At 37.3% G+C, this 27120-nt stretch overlaps 1 protein-coding gene across 5 annotated transcripts in view; it reads right to left on the bottom strand.

The window, feature by feature from the left end:
* GRB10 (growth factor receptor bound protein 10) overlaps positions 1–27120 on the bottom strand; it is a 2734830-nt gene that overhangs the window by 646063 nt on the left and 2061647 nt on the right. For 4 of the 5 annotated variants that reach the window (XM_044064795.1, XM_044064794.1, XM_044064798.1 and 1 more), the window contains one exon: positions 12058–12214. In XM_044064795.1, the coding sequence (XP_043920730.1) occupies positions 12058–12214 (157 nt within the window). Of the gene's footprint in view, positions 1–12057; positions 12215–14014; positions 14723–27120 lie in introns of those variants that run through there. The other variant, XM_044064797.1, reaches the window with a different exon arrangement.

Genomic DNA, 27120 nt, shown 5'->3' with positions numbered 1-27120 from the left:
GATCTAATACTTCAGAATCCCATTCTCTGATTTTTTTATATACAAAGTTAGGGTTTTACCATATATGTAAAGCTTTTAATGTGTCCCATGTCCTTATTTTAGTTATCTCGTGGTGGAATTAATATCTAAGAAGAACTGTAATTCAGATAATAACCAGGGTTTTAACTATTTAATTTTACTTATATATGCAGGAATTCTGGAGTTAATTAATGGATTGATTAATTAATTAATTAGTGGATTATTGGTTTGTACCCATTTTGAAGTTTTAATAGGTTCATCGGTTCATAGGTTTATACTAAGCTATCTGCCCTAAGGCATTTATAAGCCTAGCCCAGAGTTTTGTGGCTTACGCCACCCCTTATATGAAAAAAATACTGTGCCCATTAGTTTGTTGTGCCTCTGTCCAGCAGTGACACAGAGATGATTCCTGGGGTAAACCTACGATCTCCCATCCACAGGTCAAGATTTCTATTGAACAGAGCCAGCGCGGTGCTCTGCCTCACATGGACTGAGATTCTATTCCACAGTATAGGGAGTCTCTGAGTGATAAATCTATCCCTCCAGCACATCCTATTTATATCCGTGCTAAGGTTTAAGTTGCTTGCTCTAGTGGTTCTGGTGGATTTGGATTTTTTGAGGTGGAGCATGTCCATTAATTCTGGGTTGGACATGGCCTTGTATGTCAGGCACATGTCACCTCTGAGCAGACGGTATGCAACTGAATAGAGCTGGAGTTTCTTCAATCTGGCAGCATATGACAGATTTTGGAGTCCCTTTATCCTTTTGGTGAGGGACTTTTGGGGTCTCTCCAAATGCTGTAGATGTCGGGTGAGATACATCCCGAATGGGGCATTGTACTTGATCATTGGTCTGATAAGTGAAGAGTACAGGGGAACAATGACCTCACTAGATCTGGATGTGAATCCCTTCATGATCAGGTGGGCAATGTAGAAGGTCTTTCTAACCACTTTAGCAACGTGAGTGTCAAAAGAAAGGCCACTGTCAACCTGGGTCCCCAGGTCCCTGATAACCTCTTCTGTGCTTAGTGGATTGCCACCTATATGGTAGCTTGGGGTTACCTTGTTTTTCCCGAAGGGTATGACTATACATTTTTGGCGTTTAACTTCAGGCCATGGCTCTGGCACCAGCTATCAGTTTCCGTGAGTCCCCTCTGAAGGATATCCGTGTCTGATGCACTTTCCACTATGGCGCCCAGTTTGCAGTCATCTGCAAACTTTGTCAGCCAAAGTCCTCCCATGTTGGCCTGTACTTCTGAGAAGTAGATGCCGAACAATAGGGGGCCAAGGACCGAGCCCTGTGGGACACCACTTGTGACCGGCTTGGAGTCTGACATAGCGCCAGCAACTCTAACCCTGTGGGTTCTGTCTTTAAGCCAGTTTGCAACCTATCTTGTGACATATGGGTTTACATTTAAGTTGGTAAGTTTTTCTACAATACCCGAGTGGGGTATTGTGTTGAAAGCCTTTGCAAGGTCAAGGTAGGCTGTATGGACTGCCTTTCCCTCATCAATGGCCTTGGTGACTGTTTTGAAGAAGTCGACCAAGTTCAAAAGGCATGATCTGCCCTTGAAAAAGCCAAACTGGGTCGGGTCCAATGTCTGCAAGTCCCCTATATCTTTGTTTATGAGCTCCATTATGATCCTCTCCATAGCTTTGCAGACTAGACTTGTTAAGCTTATGGGGCGGTAATTACCAGGGTCCGTAGAGGCACCGCCTTTGTGGAGTGGGACCACAGTTGCCGTACGCCACTCCTTGGGCACGTATCCTGTGATAAGGCTGAGATTAAACAGCTGCCTTATGTGCGGGTTTAGTTCCTCATTGAGCTCGTGTAGCACACAGCCTGGGACACCATCCGGTCCCATTGATGCTGTGTTTTTAGCTTTAGAGAGAGCAGCTTTCACTTGCGCATTTGAGATGTCTGGGAGGCTACACTCCGCTGGGATAGTTATCTCTCCTTTGGGGGGGGGGGGTGAAGTTTGCACTGAACCTGTCTGCCAGTATGTTGGCAATGTCTGTGGGTTCAGTGATTTTTGTATCATTTTGGACTAATTCTGAGCATATCTGGGAGTTTCCACCCAGGTTCCTAACATAGCTGAAAAAGGCCTTATGATTGTCTTTTGAATCCATGGCAATTTTTCTCACAAAATTGGCCTTAGTTGATTTTATGAGTGCTCGTATTTTTTTACTAAGAATGATCAGGGGTGACTTCCCTTTTATGGATTTTGTTCTATCATGTAATAGCTTTCTCCTCTTATTGTAAAGTTTGTTAATGGCTGGGGTCCACCAGACTGGACGTTTGCCCTTGGTGGAAAGAGTCTTGGTTTTATTTGGGATTGCCTGATCCATGCAGTCCTGGAGGTGTTCATAGAAGGCATTTGTAAGGGCTTCCGCAGCTTGGGTTGTGGTTTCCACTGGCTCAGGGGCCTTGAAGGATACCACACCAGTCTTGAGTAGTGTGAAGTTTGCTTTAGAGAAGTTCTTCACTGTGGTCTTTTTTGTTTGGGGTGGGGGCGGGATGTGGATTTCCAGTGAGATTAGTTTATGATCAGATCTCACCAATGAGGGATATACTTCCGGTGTGGAGCATTTTGTCCCCATGTTTGTGATAATGAGATCTAGTATATTTTCTCCTCTCGTGGGAACAGTGACTAGTTGTTCCATGGCATTTGAATTTATGAACTCCAGGAACCATTGAGCTAGAAAGTTAGGACTTGAGTAATGTTCCTAGTCTATATTCGGGTAGTTGAAGTCACCCAATATGATGGTGTTTGGAGATACATTTATACCCTCCAGTGTCTTCAGGAAGGCTGTGTGGGGTTCCTGAGTTTGAGAGGGGGGCCTGTAGCATGCTACAAATTGTAGAGCAGTTTTGCCTATGGTTAGTTGCACCTGGATGGTTTCCGAAGCTTTGTGCATTGCCACCAACCTGGAGGTGTGGGTATCCTTTATGAATATGGATACACCCCCTCCTTTTGTGGTGTGGTCCAGGTTTTGGGGCCGGAACGCATGATATGAAGTAAAACCTGATAGTGCCGGGGTGCTTTCAGGAGCCTTGAACCAGGTTTCAGTTACAGCACAGACATTGATGTTCTCCATACTGAGAAGGGCCTCGAGTGCGTGCATTTTGAGATTTAGACTTCTGGCATTGAGCAGCATTACCCTCAGTTTCTTCCCATTTTTGTTTTCTAGGGTGGTAGGTTTAGAATTTGAGCCTTGCCTAAAAAAGGCACTATGGGAGTGGCAAGAGCCTTAGCCAATATCCGGAATCCCAGGGGTGACAGGTGCAAGCCGTCCCTTGCGAAGCAGCGTGGCTTGTCAAGCATGTCATCCCAGGCAGACAGACACTGGATCCCCTTTGAATGACACCAGAAGTTAAGCCAATTGTTAAAGCTGATCATCTTGTCTCTATATTGTGGCATCATTCTTGGTGAAGGAAGGATACTGCTCAGGGTCAGGGTCATACCTGCCTGGGCTACATAATCAGAGAGCTCCTCTATGTCTCTTTTCTTGTAGTCCAGGGAGGTACGTCTTGGGTCGTTCACACCAGCATGGACAATGACTGTGTCATATTTGTACTTGCCGTGGAGTGACCAGAGTGCTTGTGTTATGTGGCGAATTCTAGTGCCCGATAGGCAGCTTACTGTGACCCTCTCCTTGTTCAGCCTGGTGAGTGGGACGTCAGTGTGTCTGACTATGGAGTCACCTATGACAAGTATGTTTGGTGTTGTATTTGGCCTTAAGGGCTGTGACTCCTTTGCACACTGATTTTGTGGTTTATGTGTTGCTTGTGGGGTGTCTTGAGGTAGCAGTTGCTTGGGTGTCTGCTTTGGAGGCCTCTGCTGTTTAGGTAAATTTTTACTCAGAGCCTCCGAGTAAGTCTTTGTGTGTTTATGTGTTTGATTCAGTGGTGTGGTAGCATTATGTGAAGCTGGTTTTGTGGTGTGTGTAGTTGCCTTCTCCTCTTGTCTGGTCTTGCCAGTCCTGAGTTGAGAGAGCTCAGCCTCCAGTTTGGCTAAATAGCTGCGACTCTCGCAAGTACTTGTGTTATGTGGGAGGAGGAGAGGGTTGTCTGTGTACATGAGGCAATTGTAACATTGCCTCAATATTCCCAGATTCACCAACTGGGCAGGAGAGGACGCCAGCATCTGGCCCTTCGACATGCTAGAAAATTTAAGAAGTTAGGTATGAGACTGAATAAGAGAGGACTTAGTAAGGAAGTGGGTACTCCTGGGGGGGTTTCGCAAGTGAGGGACTTTGTATAATATAGGAGTGCTTAACCTGCAAGGAAGATGCTTTTAAGACAAGTGCTGAGCTTTTTTTATTTATTTTTTTTTTCAGAAAAAACTTTTAGGAACAAGTGCTGCGCTTTTTAGTTAAGGGATATACTGTTTAGGTTACTAGTAGAGCAATTCTAAGGGAAAAAATGAAGATCAATGAATTGTGGTTTGAAAAGGGGCATGGAGTGACTGAGAAATTAATGACTTTAGAGTGCAAGTCATGGGCAGAAAATATTTTATCTATTCTAGCTTGGTTACCAAATATGTGATCTTGATGGGAAAACAATAAAGATTTATCTTCTTTAAATATGAAAGTATTTACAAGATGAAATTATTCTACCCACTTGTTAAAAGCTTTTGATACAGCAGATGTACACAGCGGTCTTTTACTTGTAGTTTCAGAAATATCAAATATACAGTTAAAATCTCCTTCTAATATTAAGTTGCCTTTATAATTATTGGAAATGAAATCCAAGTGTTTTTTAACAGTTCCTGTTCCAATGCCCGGGAACCAGTATAGATTGGCTAGTGTCCATATTCTGTTATTATATTTAACTATTGCTAATGCCATAAGGCCTTCTTTATCTTCATACTTATAAATGATTTCTGGGTTAATCACATTTGTTTTCCATAAAAGTGTTACCTCTTTTGTCTTTGTCTTACAAGTAGATTGCGCCAATATCATATAGTCCATAGAATTCCATTTGCAATTGTCATTTGTCTTGAAATGGACTTTCTTGAAGGAAGACAATTTGTGCTTTGTTCAGTTTTAAATATTTCAGTAGATTTGATCTCTTGCTAGGATTGTTTAAGCCATTGGTATTTAAAGATAATAAAGTTAAAGCCATCTTAAATTATTTACACTATGTATTGTTTGTTTTATTGTGACTATTAAACATTCTCCTCTGATAACTATAAAGTATATGTTTGAGGTTTTTTTTGTGAAATAAACTTAAATTAATAAATGTTAACTAAATTAAGATCCGCACTAGCCATGGAATGAAAATTATTCCTAATTTGATGGATAAACCTAAATGCATCAGATTATCACTCATACCTTGACAATCCAGAACATCTGAGCTCCATACATTGAATTATCATAGGGAGAATATTTGTAATAGGAATAAGCAATATTTATGTTATTTTGAACAGATATAGTACTATTGTAGATTAGGCAGAATTCTAATACAATATAAATGTCTATTTATTGTATAAGCAATTAATATTTACATGAAAGATAGATGACAAGCAATTCTATCATAGTAAAGTAGGATGTATCATATATAAAACCTCAGTAAAAGACTATAGCGCACAGTTGTTTAACATATTCACCCTTACTGATGAAGTCTTTCAAAGCTTATTACTTAATATAAATAGATGGTAATAATATTTATACCTAATGTTTAAAATACAATGTATTTTACTGGATATATCAGACGTTATATTTAATTGTTTGCCAGCATTTAGGTAATCACTGTGTTTGTTGCTAACTTACTTAAAGCATCAAGTTTGTTTTATGTGAACATTGATGAAAGTTAGTACATTTTAATTATTAGTACATCCCTCTTCCCCCCATTTCCTACACATAAGGATTTTCATATCTGTCATTTCTTATTATAAAATGAGTGAAATTATAGGTCAAAAACAACAAATTCACTTACTGTGATTAATAATTACAAGTTCCCTTTCCATATTCATAAATTACCATTTTATGGTGTATACTGAAAGTTTTTAGATTTAAATGGCAACATTCTATTTTGTATAATCAGCAAAGTTTAAACTGAGTGATTATTGTCAATTTAGTACTATCTATTCAGAATGCAATTGTTAAATTCATGATATTCCTAGTTCAGGCTTCTATTGGTTCCCTTGAACAACTCTGTCAGTTTGATGTCATGTATAAAACATCAGTTACCTTGGTAACAGTTTAAGTATTATGTATGGCCAAGATGTGTTACAAAACCACAATTCAAGTGAAAGCAATTATATGACTTGTTATGCACATTTACTTATATGAGAAAATCACCATGTTTCTCCTTGATGTTCAATATAGTGTATGTCATTTATGACAAGTTAAAACAGTACTGTTATTATACACAAGCCCATGTTATTAAACTGAGTGCCTATTGTCAATTTAATACTATATGTTCAGAATATGATTGTTACATTCTGTGACATTTCAAGTTCAGGCTTCTATTGTTTCTGTTGAACAACTTTGTCAGTTTGTCATGTATAAAACATCAGTTACCCTGGTAACCACTTAAATATTATGTATGGTCAAGATGGGTTACAAAAACTACAATTCAAGTTAAAGCAATTACATGACTTGTTATGCATACGGTTACCACCTGTCCCACTTTGCGAGGGACAGTCCCTCTTTGGGCAGTTGTGTCCTGCAAAGAAATCGAAAAAATGGCAAATGTCCTGAGATTTTAGTACAAACATATTTCCTATATTGTATGTAATAGTTGCATAAAATAGTTATTCTGTATCCGAAACACCTAAATGTTATAAGAAACAGAATAAGCAACTAAAATGCTACAAGAATAAGCTTTTATTTAGGCAAAAAAGTGAAGATCTGTCCCTTCTACTGGCTGTGAGTATGCTTTGCCCTGCAAAATCTGACGTTTGTACCAAAAATGTTCCATTTTGGGCATTTGTAAAGGTGGCAACCCTAGTTATGCATATTTACTTATATAAGAAAATCAGCATGCTTCCCCTTGATGTTCAATACAGTGTGTGTCATTTATGAAATGTTAGTAATGTTATTATATGCAAGCCCATGCTATTAAATCCTGTCTTTAATATCTAAATTCAGCAAACTGCTTCATCTTATATGACTATTACATATTTTATGTCTAGATTTACTAAAATCATACATTACATAATTATTGTGTGTGTGTGTTTTCTTTTTTTGGCTGTTGCTTAGTTGTTTGAGAGACCACAAGCTGTAATGCTTATTCTTATTATTAGCTCCTTCCAAGCATGTTTATACAGTCCATAGACTTTAAATTATGAGACCCTTCTAGTTCTTATTTGTTATATGTATATTTCCATCCTTACATACACACATATCACTACTTCAAGCACGGGCAACAATGCCATCCAGTTTTGCCAGAATACCATTCATTAGTTAGTCCATGTGGTGTGTTTCCAGGCTGTTCTTAAAATATCCAAACCAATATTTCTCCTGTTCCATGGAGTGGCACTCTGCCAGTGAACCAATCAATACACCTTCCATTCCCACAGATATTTCCATGAAGGAAATCTGATGACTCTCTAGCACTTCCCGGCAACTCCAAACACCCCTAGAATCAGCTATCCCCATATGCCCAACACATCCAAGCAAGCTCACCTCATTTATCCAAACTCTGATAGTTCTTACCAGTAACAGGACGTCTCTGTGTTACTAAAGTGGAATGTATTCATTTAAGTCACATGGAAAAAAAAATACTACGAAATATTCCTGTGTGATGATTCATCTATTACCCCTCACTACAATGAAACCTCTACTAGCGAAAAAGAAAAATATGCTATCAAACTAGCCAAGTAAAACAACAATCTATAGAACCAAACAACATGCTGGCTTTAATCTTTAAGGCTGGTATCAATGTTAATGACCTCACTCAGTAGGCCTGAAGAAGTAAGAGTTTATGGAGATTATCAGTGATGCCAAGATTACTACAATCATTGCTAATAATCCGGTATGTGTAAATTATCAGTCCATTGCCCTACTCCCAAATGTGGAAATCCTTGTTACCATCTTACTGAAGCAGTCCTTTCCTATCAGAAAAGGATTTTATCAAAAGCTCAGCTAGGATACAGGTAATTTCTTAGGAAACATGATAAGATACCATTTTTGACATTACAGTGTCAAGAAAAGCGACATAATGTTTTTCAAGCAGATATACATAAATACACACACACTACTTAGGGCTTAGTGTTTCAGAAGCTGTTATTTCCTGTCCAAAAAGTAGCATTACCATAAAAGGAGTGAATTTATTTTAGGTAAAGACAGTCTTAGAGCAAGCTGTCCATCAAACTAATAAAGGTTTTTGATTCCATGAAACTTGATGCCTTCAGAATGTGCTGGCCAAAGTACTGGTATCAGTTGATATCTGATAATAAAGTTAAAAATCTAGATTTCTTAAAACAAGAATTTGATCTAAGAGAAACTTGCTGGTTAGAGGTTCAGACCTTTAGACAACATCTCATTAATAAAACAGATTTAATGTCTATAACTGTTAAAGAATCTATTCCAACACTGATTGATTACTTGATATTAAATTTACAACATAAAGTTTCTGATAAAGGTAAACTTTCATACATACATAAAGTTATCAGACAAGAAACTTTTTACAGTGTAGATTCATACTGGAATTATTTCACTTCTATTAATGGGGACCCACCAAATCAACAAGATAAACAATATATATTGGAATCTGCTTATAGAACTACGTCTTCCATTGTCTGGAGACTTTATACATGGAAATTTTTACATAGATCTTTTATACACCTTTGATGATGAATAAAATAAATAATAAAGATAATCTATGTAAGAGATGTAATGTAGAAATTAATGCTGACTGGGCTCATATGTTTTATGACTGTATAAAATTGAAAGAATACTGGAAGTCAATTAATGAATTTTTGCAGGCTCTTTTTACAGATAATTTCATTATTTCTAAATCTCTTATATTATTCAACACACCTGTACCTCAAAGTGTTAAAAAGGTTAAGCTTCCCTTGTTATAGTCTATTCTAGCAGTGGCTAGGAAAATAATAACTAGAAATTGGATTTCAGATACACCTCCTTCGTTCAATGAATTTAAAAATGTTATGAATATAGTGTGCCATATGGAAATAAACACAATTAGGACTAGAACAAACAGAAAAACATCTTATTTTATTGTATGGGATAATTTACAAAATTTGTTAAAAAAAATGTAATTTCAATAGCATGGTATTTTAGTTTAATTAATTGATCTGATTGTAGTGGATGTCTTTGTAAATACTTTAGTTGTTTTGTTGAATATTATAATAATACCTATTTTTAATTACTTGTATAAAATTGTTATGATATTTCTCTTATATGTTAAAACAATAAACCTGTTTTGAAAAAAAGAATGTGCTGGCCAGACCTGGCATTCCTCCAACATTCCTCAAGGTCCTAAGATTACTGCATAATTGTAATCATGCAATTATTTTCTACAAACTTTAGAGACAGACCAATTCACCTTTCCAAGTCTGTTCAGGTAATGCTGCATCATAACTTCATTTCCATTCTCTGCCTCAAAAGCATTTATTTACTGCTCTCCAAAGATCATATTCTCACTAGAATGAACAAGTACTGAACAGATGACGGGATGTTCAGTTCTGGATATGTGCATCTGGAAACAAAGTTTCCAGACTTTTCACCACAGATCTAAAAGACAATAATGAGTATATCATTTGGTGCATGAGGACAGTAACTTTGGGACTGGTCTGTTTCCTTCCACAGAAACCCGATGAGGTACAGTACTCACCTTATATTATGAAAGACCATTGTGCTCCAGATTTTCCATTGGAGTGCACTACCAAGGAAGTAAGACGCAACTTGTGGAAAGACGAGGACAAAATGGAGCACTGAATCATCTGGTCTTCCATCTTACAACAGAGTGTGGCTCCTAGTGAAGGGGGAGAAGCTGAGCTCCTCCAACTGCATGCAGTGTGTGAGCCAGTAATGATGACATCAGATTTATAGGTGGTGGATACATGAAAGTGTACCCTGGGGCTGCTGCATGGGGGTGCATGATGTCACTGTACATCAAACACTGGGCAGGAGTTATTACTGGAAGACAAATGTGCCTGTACTTTTTCAATGACCACTAGAGATGACCCATGGAGTCCTAGCTCCCTCTAGTGTGCAATCTACAGTATCACAGTGCCATCACTGGTAAAATCATAAGTGATAAAAGGGTACTGAGAATAGCATCTGCTGCAGGCTTCATTGGACTAAGAGGTGGTGGAGGCTTAGAAATCTTGCAGCTTGCTCAAGGCCCTTAACTGAAGAACATTCCCATGAAGTATCAAGTATTTAATGTACCCAGTACTCTGTAACTGCAAGAAAGTACAGTTGTGTAAACAAACTTGCCGTAACAATAGATGTTCAAATGATCACTGTTGCAGTAGCCTTAGCTATAGGTATTAAAGCTTGATTCCTTCTCTAGGTCTAGATCAAGTTTTGCATTCACACATAGTCTGGCAATCACTCACATTCTTATTTTTTTTAAATGTGATACTTTACAGACATACTGAGATAATCTAAAGAATGACACAGGTACTACAACACTGCCCCCCCCCCCCCAAAAAAAAAAATCCACTTATGTGAAAAAAAAAATACTGTGTTAAGGTCAAACTGGGTGTCAACACCAGTGACATAACGATCCTTAGATATCTAATGGACTGAGCACTCTATGTATACATGTCAAATTTCTATGCTCCAAACAAGTTTTATTCTCCCAGCTCAGACATAGTCAAAAAATGGTCAACTAAACAATACATACACAATGCAAACATCATAAATACAGATGTGAATACCATGATCTGGGAAAAGTTGGCTATCAAAAATTTTCAGTGATGCCAAGATATCTGTTCAGAAAGGGGACTGCTTTGAACAGAAACAATAACTATTGAAGACAAAAGAAAATAACACAGAAATTACAGAAAAAAGACCACTGCGAGCAGAGAGCTTCCACAGGAGAAATATCTGAAATTTCCACACGCAGCTCTGCGGTTGTGTTAAGGAAATTTCCACATGCAGCTCTGCGGTTGTGTTAAGGGATTATATAAGGATCTGTCAATGAAATATGCCAGAAATCACCCTCAGATGAAAGATAACCACTTCTAAACTCAACAAATGCAAACTGTCTCAAGGCATTAACAAAAAGTTCTCCAAAACAAACAAAAACACAGACTGTGATGGTTCCAAAGGGGAAAATTGATTTCCTGTTTTTGGGAAAGCTGCAGTTTGCATTTTGTTATAATCCATTCCCCTACAGATTAACAGCATTCCTCAAGACTAAAGTTACAGACAACTCTCAATACATACTTTAATTTAAAATAATAAACGCAAAAGATTATGCAGTCATTGACTAAAAGGTGACCTACCATTGCAATAAATGTACTGTGAAACCTAAAATGCAGCGGTTGGCATTAAAAGACTCAAAGAGAATATGAAAAGTTTCTTTCTTTTTTTTAAACAAATCTTCACTGTATATTACAAAAGACAAAATCTGTACACAAGAAAAACTTTAATAAAATATTCAAAGAATTTGGATACAAAGGTCGACTTTAAGGGAGGGTAAATGCCCCAGACACACAGCAACCAAGCAACAAGTGGTAACATCTTTTTTATCAATATATTGCCAATGGCTAGAATACATTCCCAACTATTTTAATGCATTACCTCATAAAAAATGTTTAAGATGGACTTTGGAAATGATTACATTAAGGAAGCAAAATAAATGTTCATTATCCCTTTTGTAGCAATAAAAACAATTTCAACAAACAATGGTAAGTGAATGTGTTGCACATTACAGTACTGGAACACAAGCACTGGTTACTTATTTGTACATATGATAACACATTCCTTTATCTTAGATTGTACAGTAATTTAATTATATAATATTTGACTTTAGAAAAAAAAAAACAAAGAATACTACATGTTGCCTGTAGATGTATCAGATGCTCAGTGATAATAATGTTAAATTATTCCCTACCTAATCCTAGCTGGGGGTGATTTTCAACAAGGGTCCAGCAGTTATCGTCCACACAGTGACTTTTATAAACAAGTAGCTGGCTGACATCCCTCGCTGTCATGCTTGCAGGAATCTCGACTGCCTTGCTCGTTCCATCTTCACTATAAACTTTGATAATCTGTAGCAGATTGAAAATTAGTAAAAAAAGTGCACAAGTAAGGGTGTGTTTCCTTAAAATTAAGACTTATAACAGAATACTGACAGCTATATAATGTTCCACACATGTTTTGTTTATAAACCCTTTAAAAAGTCATTTATGTTTAAAATTTGAATGCCACTTTCTTCTTAATGCTTCTGTTGGCTCAATATTTTTTAAAAACTAGTACATTAGACCAAATACAGCCTGATGAGGACAACACTGAAGGACACAGATAGAAGTATAACATAACAAATTCAAAAGGACGCGTGGCCTTGTGTGTGTATGTACACATAGCTAGAGAAGAAAGATACATATATACATACATACATACATGTGGTTAAATATATATAAAAACTACAAGAAAAACCTAGCCAAGCCAGAGTTTTCACTGTGTGATACCCTAAATCTCCTATAATAGAGGCCCATGGGATATAAGCAAATGACCCAGTTTAAGGTATCACACAGTCAAAACTCTGGATTTGCTAGGTTTTCTTCTAGTTTTTACTAACTGGTTTGTCTGTGTCACCTTTTTACTTTTACTTATATATATATATACATATATATATATATATATATATATATTTGTGTGTATATGTGTGTGTGTGTATATATATATATATATATATATATATATATAGATATATAGATATGGATGTCCTACACTCAATCAAATGGACACAATGTCAGCACCTAGAAGGCTGATGTAAAAATGTCAAATCAACAAATATCAACACATTCCGCACATGCTCTAAGGATTACCCCAGAGCAGACTTAACCAATGGCACGTGTTTGTTTTTTTTTTTGGGGGGGGGCATGCACCCCTCCACACCCACTGCTATTTATATATACTAATTCTGAGATCACAGAATCCCCAGGGAAAGAAAATATTTCTCTACCTTCAGATTTTCAATCTCGCACAACTGTCACCCAACTGTCTGTATCGACCAAACAGGTGTCGGCATTGTGTCAATTCAACTGGGTGTAGGACACCCATCTATATAAACATATATATAATATATATATATATATATATATATATATATATATATATATATGTATATGCATGTGTGTGTGTGTGTGTATGTATATATATATATATATATATATATATATATATATATATATATATATCACACACATACATATACACAAGGGAGAAGAGAACAATAAGGCTATGTAGTCTGCCCTTTATGTGTTTTTAACCGTTTATACACATACATACAAACACATACTTGTACACAAAATTAATGGATTTAAATATAAGAACAGTCTGAGTCACATTACATTATTACTACAGTTTTTAATTTAAAAGGCTTTATACGTATGCTCTATACAAGAAAATGCCAGGTTAGCAATATAATGCCAAATGCAGCACAGATTCATCTACAATACGGCAAATTCTAGTAAGCTGTACATCCGCGAGACACTTTTCTTGTCCCCAGAAAGGTAGCTGGATCAATGAAAATTATCACCCTACTATTGCAGGATTCAAAAGAAACTTTACAGCAGTACTAGGGTTCCACAGATGGCTTGCCTTTGCCTTTCTTCCACTAGATTTTCAACTCGTAAAAATAGTGTTACTTCCTGAGGTGGAACTCCATAAAAGATTTTACAGGCTGTTAATACGCACTTTGTTTAAAATTCAATATAGGACTTAATATTAAAGTATACAGTTCAAAGCGGCATTCGAAGGCATCTTCTACAACACCTATTTAGGTTTTCAAAAAAATAAAAATTCAGAAACCTGAAGGATAGTTTAATGACAAAATAAATTCTTACCTCACCAGACCGTAAACGACAGCAGTCAGAGGAGCAAGATGGCATTTTAAAATAAAGATTGCCTCTTGAAAACTGTGCTTTGTGCCTTCTCAGACCACTTGCTGAAAACGCTTCACACTGACAATGCTCCAGTGTCACCAGGTTACTGTACAGTAGCGTACCTGTCACGTAGCCAGTGTTAGATGGCACTAGTCCTGGGGAGGTAGACAGCTTCCAAAGCTCCACTCACAAAGGGTTACATGTACAAGTCTTTTAGGTAGGGAATCAAACCACGCTCCCCTGACCAATCAAGCTACTCCTCAAGCTGATGTAATCATTTCCCACACTGTCTCTCACTGGTTATACACAGTTTCAGTGTAGTTTATTCAGATAAAAGGACATGGCATGGAAATCTGCTTCAGTGTTAATACAAAATGCACAGATGAAATTTTATGAAAAGCTAACAGATGATTTCTCGAAATAAATGGGAAGGACAGGAAAAGTTCCAAAGCTGCATACAGCATAAGTGCATTCCAAATTCCGCTCTCCTTGCCAAGCAGCTCGCACAATAGGGAAGCTTCAGAGTAGCTGATGTCATCTAGTTGCAACTTAAGCAGTTGAACTTGTGCTGTACTGTACCTCCACTGTTGTTGAACAAGCTTCATTTCTTGGTTCTACCTGCCGCACTTGACTCATCAGTTTAGTGAAACATACTACTGTCTATATAGAAGTACAGACTTCCTCTTTTTTTTTTTTTTTTTTTTTTTTTTTTTTTTTTAATACCACAGAGCAACGATCCTGCTCGACTCAGGAAAGCTATTTGGCACCTTTGCTACCCAGGTACCTCTTGGAAGAGCTCAGTTGATTTCCCCTCCCCATTCCAGCCTTGCATCTCTACACAAATCTAGGAGGAGTTAAAAATCAATCTTGTTAAACTAACTGTTGTCTATGTATTCAGGAAACTGCTGCTTCTGACAGTAGGGATGATTAACTTTAAAATAACGCTCACAGAAAGCAAGCCCTGTTGCTATAGCTGGCTGAAAGGTATGCAGTATCTGTAATATTACAGCTGTGGGCAACTGAAACCTATCTTGATGTACTCAGTAAGACACAAAACTACTTTCTGCAAGACTGCACCCATCTAAAACTTGCAAAACAGAAAGATGCAGAGACTTCTGGTTTTTTTTTTTTTTTAATGAGATCACCTTAGAAAATCAATTAGGATCACTTGCTTTCTAGTATTTTTTTATATGTAACATGAATCAACATGAATGCATTCTGTGGCTAGAATACTATATAAATATAACACACACACACACACACACACACACACACACACACACACACACACACACACACACACACACACACACACACTCCACCTGGTGATGTCAGTTCTTTAGCAAAGATATGAAAACAAAGTGTTTCATACTTGCAAATAAATTCTCATAAGTAATACTACAACAAATGGTTCAGTGCTAATATTCATACCTAAAATGGCTAGGAACTATTTACTGAAAAGTGATTAGAAGGCAGGATGACTATTCTATTAAGAGGGAAGCAACAAGATGTGGAATTTGCTGTTAGTCACTAGCCCTGTCAGTTTTCATTAAGCTATACTGGACATTATCCAGCATAAAGCAATTGTGCAGCCCTGTATTACTTTAACATCTGGTAGCCACGTAAGCATAAAGTGTATATTATTAGGGCATATCTGGCTATATATAGTATAAGCATATGGAAGCCAGGTAGAACATTAACATAGAGGAATCCAATATGAGTGTTTATAACCAGAGATTCCAGAACAATTTAAACTCAGGATAAAGGGCTGCCCAAGTATTCTAATGCAAGTAAGGTAGTAAGACAGCCCTGATTCGAAAAAGAAGGCCTGCAACTTCCTTCTGAAGTCTATGTAAATGTTTTATGTATGTACGTGTGTATGTATCTATGTATCTGTCTATCTCTCTGTATATTTGTTTATCCACTGTACGTTGACTGGATTAGTCTTACTAAGCTAGTAAGACAGCATGCAAGCCTTATACCCGTTGCTAAAAGAACTGGAATGTGTGCTGCTTCTAACTGGCTGGCAACTATAAACTAGTAGTAAGCCACGGTGATGTTCACCTCCACAATGATAAAGAGTGGTGGAAAAATGAGAACCTGAAGCTAGATAAAAAGCCCACAATAATGTCTGGTGGACTGGTGTTGTATACAATAGGTATCAGTGTAAAAGGGTTCCCTATTGACTGAAATGTCAGCACTCAAAATGCTGAGTGCCAAAACGCTGAAAAAACCCCTGAAAAGACAGGAGAAGAGCGAATCTCAAAGAATAGCTCTTCTCCTTTAAACTTCTTTTTGCAGGGAGTCACTTGCACCCCCCAAACTAATATATATATATATATATATATATATATATATATATATATACCAACTCTGAGATTGACATACCTTGGAGAAAAGGGAATATTCCAATAAATGGTATCACGGACTTAGTATATGCAAGTCTGTTTTTTCAGCCATTCAGTCTCTGTATTTCAGGACTCGTTCAATACAGTCCCAATATCAAATGATTACAGTGTAGAAGTGTACTTCCACTTACAATATGAGTCCGACATTGTCCAAAGTCAGGCAAATTCTTCCAATATGCTTTTAAGTTGCCTAAGTGTTTCCCTTCTCTTAATAAATATTTATACTGATTACTCTATGTTCATGTTCTGCCTAGCTTCAATAAGCTTATAGCACTTATATCCACTTATCTTGCCAGAACATTCCTCCCCTAGACACCACCCACTGCACACATCCCCATTCAATAAAAGTGTGGTTGTTCCACTTCTACCTATTCATTCAGCAGGTTTGTAGTCATTCTCTCGCTCTCTTCCTATAGCAGTTTCTGAGCATGTTCTTATCATCTCTTTACACTCAGCAGATGCACTTAAGATTGTCTATCATCTCCAGTGCATACTTTACAGACTGTTTGCTTCCATGGCACCAGTATATCCTGTGCCATCTGTGCACCACAACCTTCCTTGTTGCTGAAATTCAGTACTTTCTACAATATGCTGCCAGTTCACATAGCACCTCTTCTCAGTCAACTTCAAGAAAACCTAATGTGATACATTTTCACAGAATGTTTTAGAATCACTTTGGCTTTCAACATCAGTGTTGACCTGTGTTGGATAACAATTATAAGGTGACTTTCCGTGTTGCAATGCTGCTACTCTGCTTTCTTTCCATTTAATTAATCACTGGAATGGTCTGACAGACACTTTTAGTTAATGCTAACATCCTGGCAGAGATAACCCTATACCGCAGGAAAGAATTTCTTGAAATACAGGTCTCAGTCATGGCCGGCCTTAGGCATAGGCCAACTAGGCGGCCGCCTAGGGCACCGCTCTAGTAGGGGCACTTTTCCAGTATTTATTTGGTGTAGGTAGACTAGGATGAGGGCACCAGATGGTGTGGTGGGGGGCACCATGGAGCCCTTTTGCCTAGGGCACCAGTTGACCTAAGGCCGCTCCTGGGTCTCAGTCATAGTGTGACCATAGAAAAACACACATAAACATGTTTCAGATAGTTCATTAGCATGACAACAAAGGATACACCATTAAATGAAGGAAAAAGAGAACACCAGTCTCAAAACAGGCTTATCTGTAGAGGTTCAAGTCAGCTTCTTCTGTCTGCAGGACTGAAGATGAAACAGGAAGAAAAAATCCATTTAAAAGCATGATAAAATATAATGCATTGAGAAGCAGGCTCATTTGTTCACTTCTTCATTTTGGGGTATCAAAGTTAGTATGGAAGAAGTAAATAATCTAAATTAAATCTAGTCACCCACAATAGTAACCAACATGTTGTTAGAGCTTTTCTCCCCGGGCCTCCACTGAAAATGGGCTTCTACCTACTCAGACTTTCCCAGCAATCAAATGCCATAAATAAATTAAATAAATGCCTCCACATACAATGGCTTATGTATGCCTCACAGTAAATGCTGCAGGAAGATATTAGCTTGTCCTACAGTGCCATGGAAGCAAACAATGTGTAAAGCCTGACCTAAGTATCCCAATCACTACAGTTCAGCTGTTGTTAAACCAAACCAAAAGATACCAAGTAAAGCTGAACCAACACCTAATCCACTAAAAGTGCCTGATGCAAGCAAATGAAAAATGAATGAGGTCCATCTGGAGAATGTTCCACATCAATGTTCTCCGAGGTTTTTAGATGGTGATTATCTGTCAGTGGTCTTAATGCTTACATAGGTGACCTGCAAGTACATATCTAGTATGACCTCTGCAACATGTTTGTTAACACATCCATGGCATTGCTTAGGAGACTGCAGTAAAAAACCTTAGCAAAGTTTTGACTTGCTTCCTTTCAAAGTGGCCAAAACATAAGCTATAATTTCTACATTTAGGTTTGAGTCTTACATATGGAAGGTTAAATGTTCCCAAGCAAGTAACTTCTCCCATGGCTAACACTGTCTTTATGATGAAATGGCCAAGGTATACCAGAAAAAAGGAACAGAGTCACCCCAATTTGCAGCAGTCTTAAATCCAAACTACAGTAAAGATGATCAGTTCCAGTACTGGACTGTGCTTTACATTCTGTGATGTGTCTACTTCCACAAAAAAAATAGTTCCGGTCATATTATCTCCAAATTGTATTCAAAATGCTGTTTAATCATTGTGTAAAGGAAATTCAGCCGTTTCTGCTATCCAATTACTCATTTCATTGGCAGCAGTTTGAATTCTGTGAAGAGTTCAACAGTTGTTTTATAAGAAAAGTTCCTCTTACGCCTCCATACTGACCACGCCAGTCCGATTCATGCATCTCCCACAACCGGCTGGATATCAGAATGTACACTTCTGCTGCACTCAAGGGCAATTACAGAATTCCTTTCCAGGGTTCACAGCTCTATATCTCAATTAAGCTGTACCTAAAAAGAAATGATGTTAACTTTGCTTTCTTTGAAGAGTTTCTGCTGACTTTATTCTCTTGAAAGAGCAGCCCCTACAACAGACATGTTTACTCCAGACTGCACTGCAGTGGACTCTTATTTCTTTCAGATTTTTTAAAAATAAAATACCGTGTTTTAGATTTTTAAGTCTCATAAACTTTATATTTTACAGTATGAATGTATTCCCTGCTAAAAAAGTTCAGTTCACTGGAGAATTACCTCATCCAAGGAAGCTCATGCCATGATTGTATAGTACTTGACAACAAAATATGCCTGAAACTGCATATCTAAGAATATGCCGTGTGACTCAGGTTATGTTTATTACCACACCAAAAGTTAAGATATCTATGAAGGCACGAGTAACACAGTTAGTGATTCACATAGGGAATACACTGAATTGACCTTGTTCCCAAAAGACAGCCCTGACGTAAAAGAAACGATCTGGAAATTGTTTTATTGTGGCTTGCAACCAAGGCAGAGTACAAAGCATGAATTAAGGAAGGAAGCTAACTGAAGTCCTAGTTTCACATACGCACACAAACAAACACATAACATGGAAAAAGTTTAAGGAGTTGTGTGGGAAAGGCAGCTATGAAATAGATGAGCAAAAGTTATAAAATATACAGTGAAAGCACTAACTTTTCTCCTGCATCACACTAAACAGAAGTGTAGAAGAATGAAATATAATAATACTGAAGCACTATCCTGAACAATCAAGAGGATTCTTTAACTGGTAGGATGGTGGAAGTTCAGTACACAGTTTGAAGAATGGAATACAATAATACTGAAGCACTATCCTGAACAATCAAGAGGATTCTTTAAATGGTAGGATGGTGGAAGTTCAGTATACAGTTACTATGAATAACCAAATACATCAAAAAAGTAGACCACACAGAAATGGGCCTGTATGTCCTCATTTTTCAGAGTGTAGCCTATAGATGTACCCAAGTTTCATTCAAATTATATAACCTGGCATGTGCTATTCAGTGCAGACAGCAGCATAAAACAAAAACACAGCTTCAGCAATATAAAAATATATCAAGCAGATTCTAGATAGAAAGGTTTAAGACATCTAATTGTGATTCTAGCTGCAGGCTACTAGCATCTGTGAAGCAGGTGCCCTGGTTAACAAAGCTGTCTGAAAACTGTCAAAGTCTCAATCAAGGGGTGAAAAGAAAAGGGAGACATGCAAGCCTGATTCAGAAAAGCCATTGCTGACTTGTCTTTGAACAGAAAACAAAAACTTTCCAAAACATAACATCATACTTCTGTTTTCCAGGTATAAACCATGGGAGGAAACATGAAATCTAGCTACATACTGCTAAATGCAACCATTAGTAGATGAAAAATAAACATAAAATAAGCAAGAAGTATAAACAACATCACCATTAAAGTGACACTGACAACATTTGTGAACATCAGAACAATCAGTGCCTGCAAATGAGGCACAGAAAACACAACCAGCAGCCAAAAGAAAAGAGCTAAATGTTGTTGTTTTTCTTTCAGTTTTTCCAGGTTAAGGGTCGCCACAGCGGAACTCCGGTCTGCTAATGATTGGCAGTAGATTTTTTACAGGTGCCGAGGTGCCAGCTCAATGCCCAACCTTCAACGAAGGCATGCCCATTCTATGCATGTCTTTCGAACACCACTCGACCGCAGGGAGGACATGCAGACTCCACACAGAAGGTGCTCCAGCCGAGAATCGAACGGGAGAACCTCTTGCTGTGAGGCAACAACGCTACCGATGCACCACCGCTTTATGTTTAGACAAAATAAATCCCAAATATCTAACTGATTTAACAGAACAAAAACAACATACTTTAAATACTGGAACAGCCTTATAAGATATAGCACCACCAACATAAACTATTACTCAAACAATATCATATAGCAGCAAGTTTTGTTTTTTGAAATGACATTTTTCAGTGTACATTTGTTGTACAGTTATATAACACAAATGTGCAGTAACCAGGGCTTGGTTCAAAAATGTAAGCCAAGCCTCCTGGCTTTGTTCTAAATAATTAATTGTTAGTATGCCTTTGTCTAATTTCAAGGCATTTATATCCAAAATAAATATGATATATTCAGCTAGAAGTCTTCTTGGGTCAGTGTTGAATAACGGGTATGGTTTCCAAGGGCCACGTCTCATCATACGATACCAGCTACACGAATTACAGATATCACTGTATTCAAGTTGTCACATATTCACTAAAGTACCTACTAGGAAGCAAGAATCAGATGGTCCTTAAAGACAGGGTTGTAAAATTATGACTGCTCTTAGTTCCTAGAGATTTCATTGTTGCACCTTATGTAAGAAACTAACATGATACATGCACGCCACTTTGTGCAATACTTTTTAAACGGAGCCAGATGCTCAGCATAACATTTCTACAGTCACTTGCTCCCCACCCCCCACCTCCATTTCTTGACCTCATTCTTGTATAACTCAGTTATTAATCGGAACCAGACCCAGTGCACGACTCTGGCTCCAGACTCTCAAGTCTTGACTTAATGACAAGACTGTTAGAACAGACATGGAAGACTGAATATCTGTGTCTTGAAATAACTTTGTGAGCCTTTTCCAGATGACAGTTTAACTTAATAAGAAGTTTCATTCTACTCACCTTAAAATCACACCTAAGCAGACTAGCTGTGAACCCAAGAGTACAATTAGAAAGCTCAGCGCTGAAATATGAACTTAAAATAGCCACTGAAGCCAAAAATAATTACAAGTCTTTAACTATGGCAGGAATTTAAGAACCAACACCTAGTAATGTTTAGAGCTAGTCCATAAAAATACTGCCTGCTCTGACAGAAAAGAAATAACTAATATCCTAGCTAACAAATTTAGTGCAAATTTCACTTCAACATATGTAACTACTCCACGGGTTCTACAGCACCAGCAACTCCCTATAATTATTGTGGGACAAGTCCTCTTAGCCTTCTCATAAGCTAAGAGCACCTCATACATTGGCTCTAATAACTTACTATGTTACCTGATTGACCGCACCAAATACAGGACCCTTAGTTACCTCTTTAAACTAAGCCCCTGTACTGGTTATATTCCAGAAGCCAGTGTAATGCTCTTACACAAAAGTGTCCCAATCGTGGACACTAGTAACTACAGATCCATTAGTCTCACTACCCTCCTATGTAAAGCAATAAAAGTATTATGTCAGATCTCATTAAGCTGGAAACTGAAACACTCTTAATCCTGCATTTCCATCATTTCAGCTTTGTGAGTAGAAAGTCCTGTTACTTATGTTTTGGGAAAAAGTCACTGAAGCAGTGCATAGCAGTTGTGCAATACATAAAGAATATCTGGACTTGGCCAAGCATTTGATACTATTCCACAGGCAGGCATTATTGACAAGCATGTGAATCCAAACATAAATCCAAATGTAATGTGGTGGATATCTCATAGCTGACAAGATGCCTGATGAAACATGTGGTTAGAGTAGCAAGAGGCCACATCTAAAAGCAAAGAAAGCTACCAGTGGTGTACTACAGTCCTCGCTTTTGGGCTCTCTTCTTATATGACGTCTATTAATCAGAACCTCAGAAGTTCATACAGCAGCAAAGTTTGAGCCAAAACGTCTGATCTATGGTTATCTAGGCTTGCAGATTACTGTAAATTAGGTGTTATTATTAATTTCTTCCTTGATTCGTAATTGCTTCAACATGGGTTAGCCATTGCTGCAAGGACAATGCTCTGAAAATAAACATAAAAAGCACTGGACAACTAATTTTGGTAAACAAACATTTCTATATTATGCCATATGGGCAACATACCCTTCCAATCAGAAACTATTGAAAGGTATCCATATATGCTCTGCTATAAGTGTACCAGGATGCCTTACAGATACTCTTATTTATAATTCCTTATCATTTAACAATCATGTTTCCACAGTAGCTCACTTAAATCCTTCTGTCTAGCTCATCTAATATACACAGCCATCTCCATTAGACCCAAAGAAGTCTTAATTCTACTTCAATCACTTCTCATCAGACCCACTACTGAATATAATGTCCAGTTTGGCATGCCCTTGTCTAAGCAACTCAGAGATTCCTAACTAAAAAAAAAAAAAAAATGCAGTGGCCACAGCACCATCAGTTATCCAGACAGGCAGGTAGCCCACTCCTTGCACTCTGTCTCTTATACACTCCTTTGTGCTAATCTGTAACTATCCCTTTGAATTACTAAAGATCAAAACCTCTTGGACCCTGTATTCCTCCAAAGAACAAATGGTTCCTCAAAGGACTTAAAGCTTTATTAAGACCCATTAGCACAATAGTCTCATACCTCAATGTATCCCCGACCTCTGGAACAAATGTCATTACGTAGCAAGCCAAATATTACCCTTACCACCTTCAAGGTAAACCTAGATAATTGGATGTCAGCCTCAACAACCCCCCCCCCCCCCCCAGTCTGTCCTGGGCTGCTAGAATGATCAGTGGATTGATTGCCTAGTACATGCATGTGAACCTGTGAACCCAAGGAGATATCACAGTAAGTTCTTGAGAGAAGCCAAGTTAAATGTCCCATTAAAATGTAGCACCTTACTTTTCACAATATGGGAGATGCTGGACCATGTTCTATAACAAGATAGTCAGTAAAGTTTTAATTAAGTTTCTGTGTTTCTCATTGAAAGGTTCTTTATTAAATTATTTCTTATGACATAGGCAAGCAAACATTTATATAAATGAAAACAAACCATACTGACATAATCTTAGTTACAAGCATTATACCTCACAAACCATATTGACATAATTTTAGTTGCAAACATTATGCATCACTTACAGTCTACCCAATCCTTTTCAGTTAGACATTACAGAGCTCATTTAAGTTATGCCTTCTTTTAAACCTCATTCCACCCCTGTATATACTGTTCCCAAAATTCCCATTTTTTTCTATACAAGTTGCTCCTACCCTTTTCTAAAGATCCCATTTCCAGTTGTTTTATCTCTGCTACTATATTCACTACTTCTAGTACAGTTGGTTTAGACTTTGATTTCCATTTTCTAGTAACTGCTTTTTTGGCAGGCACCATAATTAGATTCAGCAAGGCCTTACTATGTCTAGGCTATTCCAATTTTGTATCATAGCTCAGAAAAATCATTTCCCTAGAAACACCAATTTGCTCACCCAGTATCTCTGTTACAGTAGTCTGCAGAAAATCTTTAAAGTCTGCAAACCCATTCCACACATTACAAATATGACACCTCCAACATTTGCTGTCTACCTGAGGAACATTTCTCTGGAGTCAACTTGGGGTATAAAAATACCTATGTACACATTTCAAAGCGAAAATCCTAAATCTTCTAGATTTTGTTGCAACATACATATATCCCCCCATTGTTTCTTTGTGAATTGCTTATCCAAACTCACTTCCCAATCCTTTCTATCATCCTCTGATTGATTCTTATAGTTATCATGCTATATTTTATATGCTCTACTAATTATTTCTTTTTTAACAGCAGCTTCTGATGTAGATTCTACTAAAAGCGGTACCAGTGCTAATATTTCATTTAGGACCCACCTATTTCTTTCTCTTTGCCTCTATGCCAATATCAAACCTTGATAGGGAAGGCAATCACTAGCCTGCAGTCAAAATAAATTCTTGGCCTCTTCCCATCCCATTACCTTTCCCTCTCTAATTATTTGCTCCCAAAACCTTTGGTCTTTTGCCAGTTTTCTTCAATAAATTCCATCCCCTGCTATCCCTAATTGCAATCATGCCTATTAGCAGAATCTCCTTTCTCCATTCCTGTGTTGGCCTAGTTCTTAGAATTCTTTCTGCTACTTTATGAATATAATATTCTGTGTGGTTATTGTTAATCTCCTTAAGAATCTGCATCCAAAATCCTAGTCTCTCCTTGTTTCTTGAGCTTCTCTCCATGTTTTTTCATCACCCCTTTCAACTTTAAAATATAGGTTTCTGCTCGTGATGTGTACAGGAGCCTAAACTGTGTAGCTCTGACATATCCCTTCAAATCGTGTAATCCCAATCTGCTTTGTTCTATTGAAAGAATCAACTTATCCCACTTAACTCTTGCAGTCTTCCTCTCCCAGATAAAATCCTTCAGCTCTTTATTAACTGCTATCCACAACTTCTCATCTGGTTGATAAAAATATGCCTCACCTATGTATAACACTAAAGGGACTAAAAATATTTAACTGCTTGTATCTTACTATTCATATCCACATAACAGAGCTTCCAATTTCTCGCTTTTTGTATTACCTTTTTAGCCTCTTCCCATATATCCTTAGCTGCCACACCAGAATAATTTTTAATCCATACTCCTAAGTACTTCATTTTATCATATCCCCATAAATATGGATATTGCTGAACCAATTTGTATGTGGGTATATAATATACAGCTATTGCCTTTGTTTTGGCTTCATTAATGTTGTATCCTGCAAAGATTTTAAACTGTCTCAAAATGTTTCACAACTCTTAAGTGTCCTTTTCTGGTTTTATCAGGTATAAAACAATATAATCTGCAAACAGAGACAGCTTTTCTTGACTACCATACCAATCATATCTTTGAATTTCTTAGTCCTTTATTTTCTTTACCAGCGGTTCTAAATATAATGCAAACAACAAAGGGGAAAGAGTAAACCCCCCTTTCTGTTTCCTTTGCTCAAGCGAAAATTATCAGTGAGGAACCCACCCCCCTTTAATTTCCGCATCTGATTCCTCATATATCCTCCTGACCAATCTTATAATTTTATCAGGGAACGCAAATGTTTACATTGCCCTGCTCATACAATCCTAGCTTACACTGACAAATGCTTTCTATCCATCAAGCCCCACCATCAACAGTGGTATTTTCTTAACTTTCTTACATTCTGCTTCTGTCTGGATCATCAATGTCTGTTAATGTTGTCAAATGTTTGTCTCCCCTCCACAAAACCACAGTGATCCATATCTATCAATTTTGGAATCCCTTTTGCCATTCTTTTAGCCATTATAGACATAAACACTTTATAACCATGGTTTGTATTGATATGGCAAAAGACACAAAACACGTTGGATAAAAGGCAGACTTTATAGTAAAACGCAAAGCTTTCGGGTAGAACCCTTTCTCAATACTGAATACAAACAAATAAAGAGCAACACTTGCTTATATAGAAGCCCAAAGTCACATGACAGCAGCCAAAATCATGCGACAAACAATAAAAATTTAACGTCACATACATAATTAAAAAGCATATAAAATACATATAGATTAATATACAAAAAATATATATAAAAAAATATACAAAAATATACATAGTTATAACTCATGCAAAATTATAACTTAGTACGCTGCAACCTGGTGAAAAGAGGTTTGATGCTAATAGTAAGTTATAATTTTGCATGAGTTATAACTATGTATATTTTTGTATATTTTTTATATATATTTTTTGTATATTAATCTATATGTATTGTATATGCTTTTTAATTATGTATGTGACTTTAAATTTTTATTGCTTGTCACATGATTTTGGCTGCTGTCATGTGACTTTGGGCTTCTATATAAGCAAGTGTTGCTCTTTATTTGTTTGTATTCAGTATTGAGAAAGGGTTCTACCCAAAAGCTTTGCGTTTTACTATAAAGTCTGCCTTTTATCCAACGTGTTTTGTGTCTTTTGGAGTTTCCTTCAGCTTTCTACGTTGTATTTGTATTGATATGGGCCTGTATGAAGCTGGGTCTGATGGGTCTTTACCCTCTTTAGGTATTACAGCTACCACCACTTTCTTCCAGGATGTTGGTACTTCTCCTCCTCTTAAAATACTGTTAAGCAAAACCTTCCAGAGCTTATCAGTTTTTTCCCCTCCTAGTTTCCACATTTTCAGAAGAATAACATCTATTTTTGCGGACTTTCTTATGGATTTTTATCTCATCTCCTCCTATCCTAACTGCTAACAACTGAGTCTCACCTACCTCTAACCTTGGCATATTTAAATCTTCCATAAACATTTCCACTTGTACCTTTTCTTGATTTCCATATTTCTCTGCCTTACACTGATTTTCATATAAGTTCCAAAATATTTCTAATATCTCTACAGGATCTCTTGTTACTGGCTCCCTAAGCTTAGCAACAGCCCTTTCTACTTTCTGTTTCTTGAGTCATTGTGCTAAAAGTTCTCATGCTATACAGTTATTATAAAAAAAAAAAACAGTT

This window comes from Protopterus annectens, chromosome 3.part0, assembly GCF_019279795.1.
Source record: "Protopterus annectens isolate FY-2018-M chromosome 3.part0, PAN1.0, whole genome shotgun sequence".
NCBI lineage: Eukaryota > Metazoa > Chordata > Ceratodontiformes > Protopteridae > Protopterus > Protopterus annectens.
This window is presented reverse-complemented; position numbering and strand designations above follow the sequence as displayed.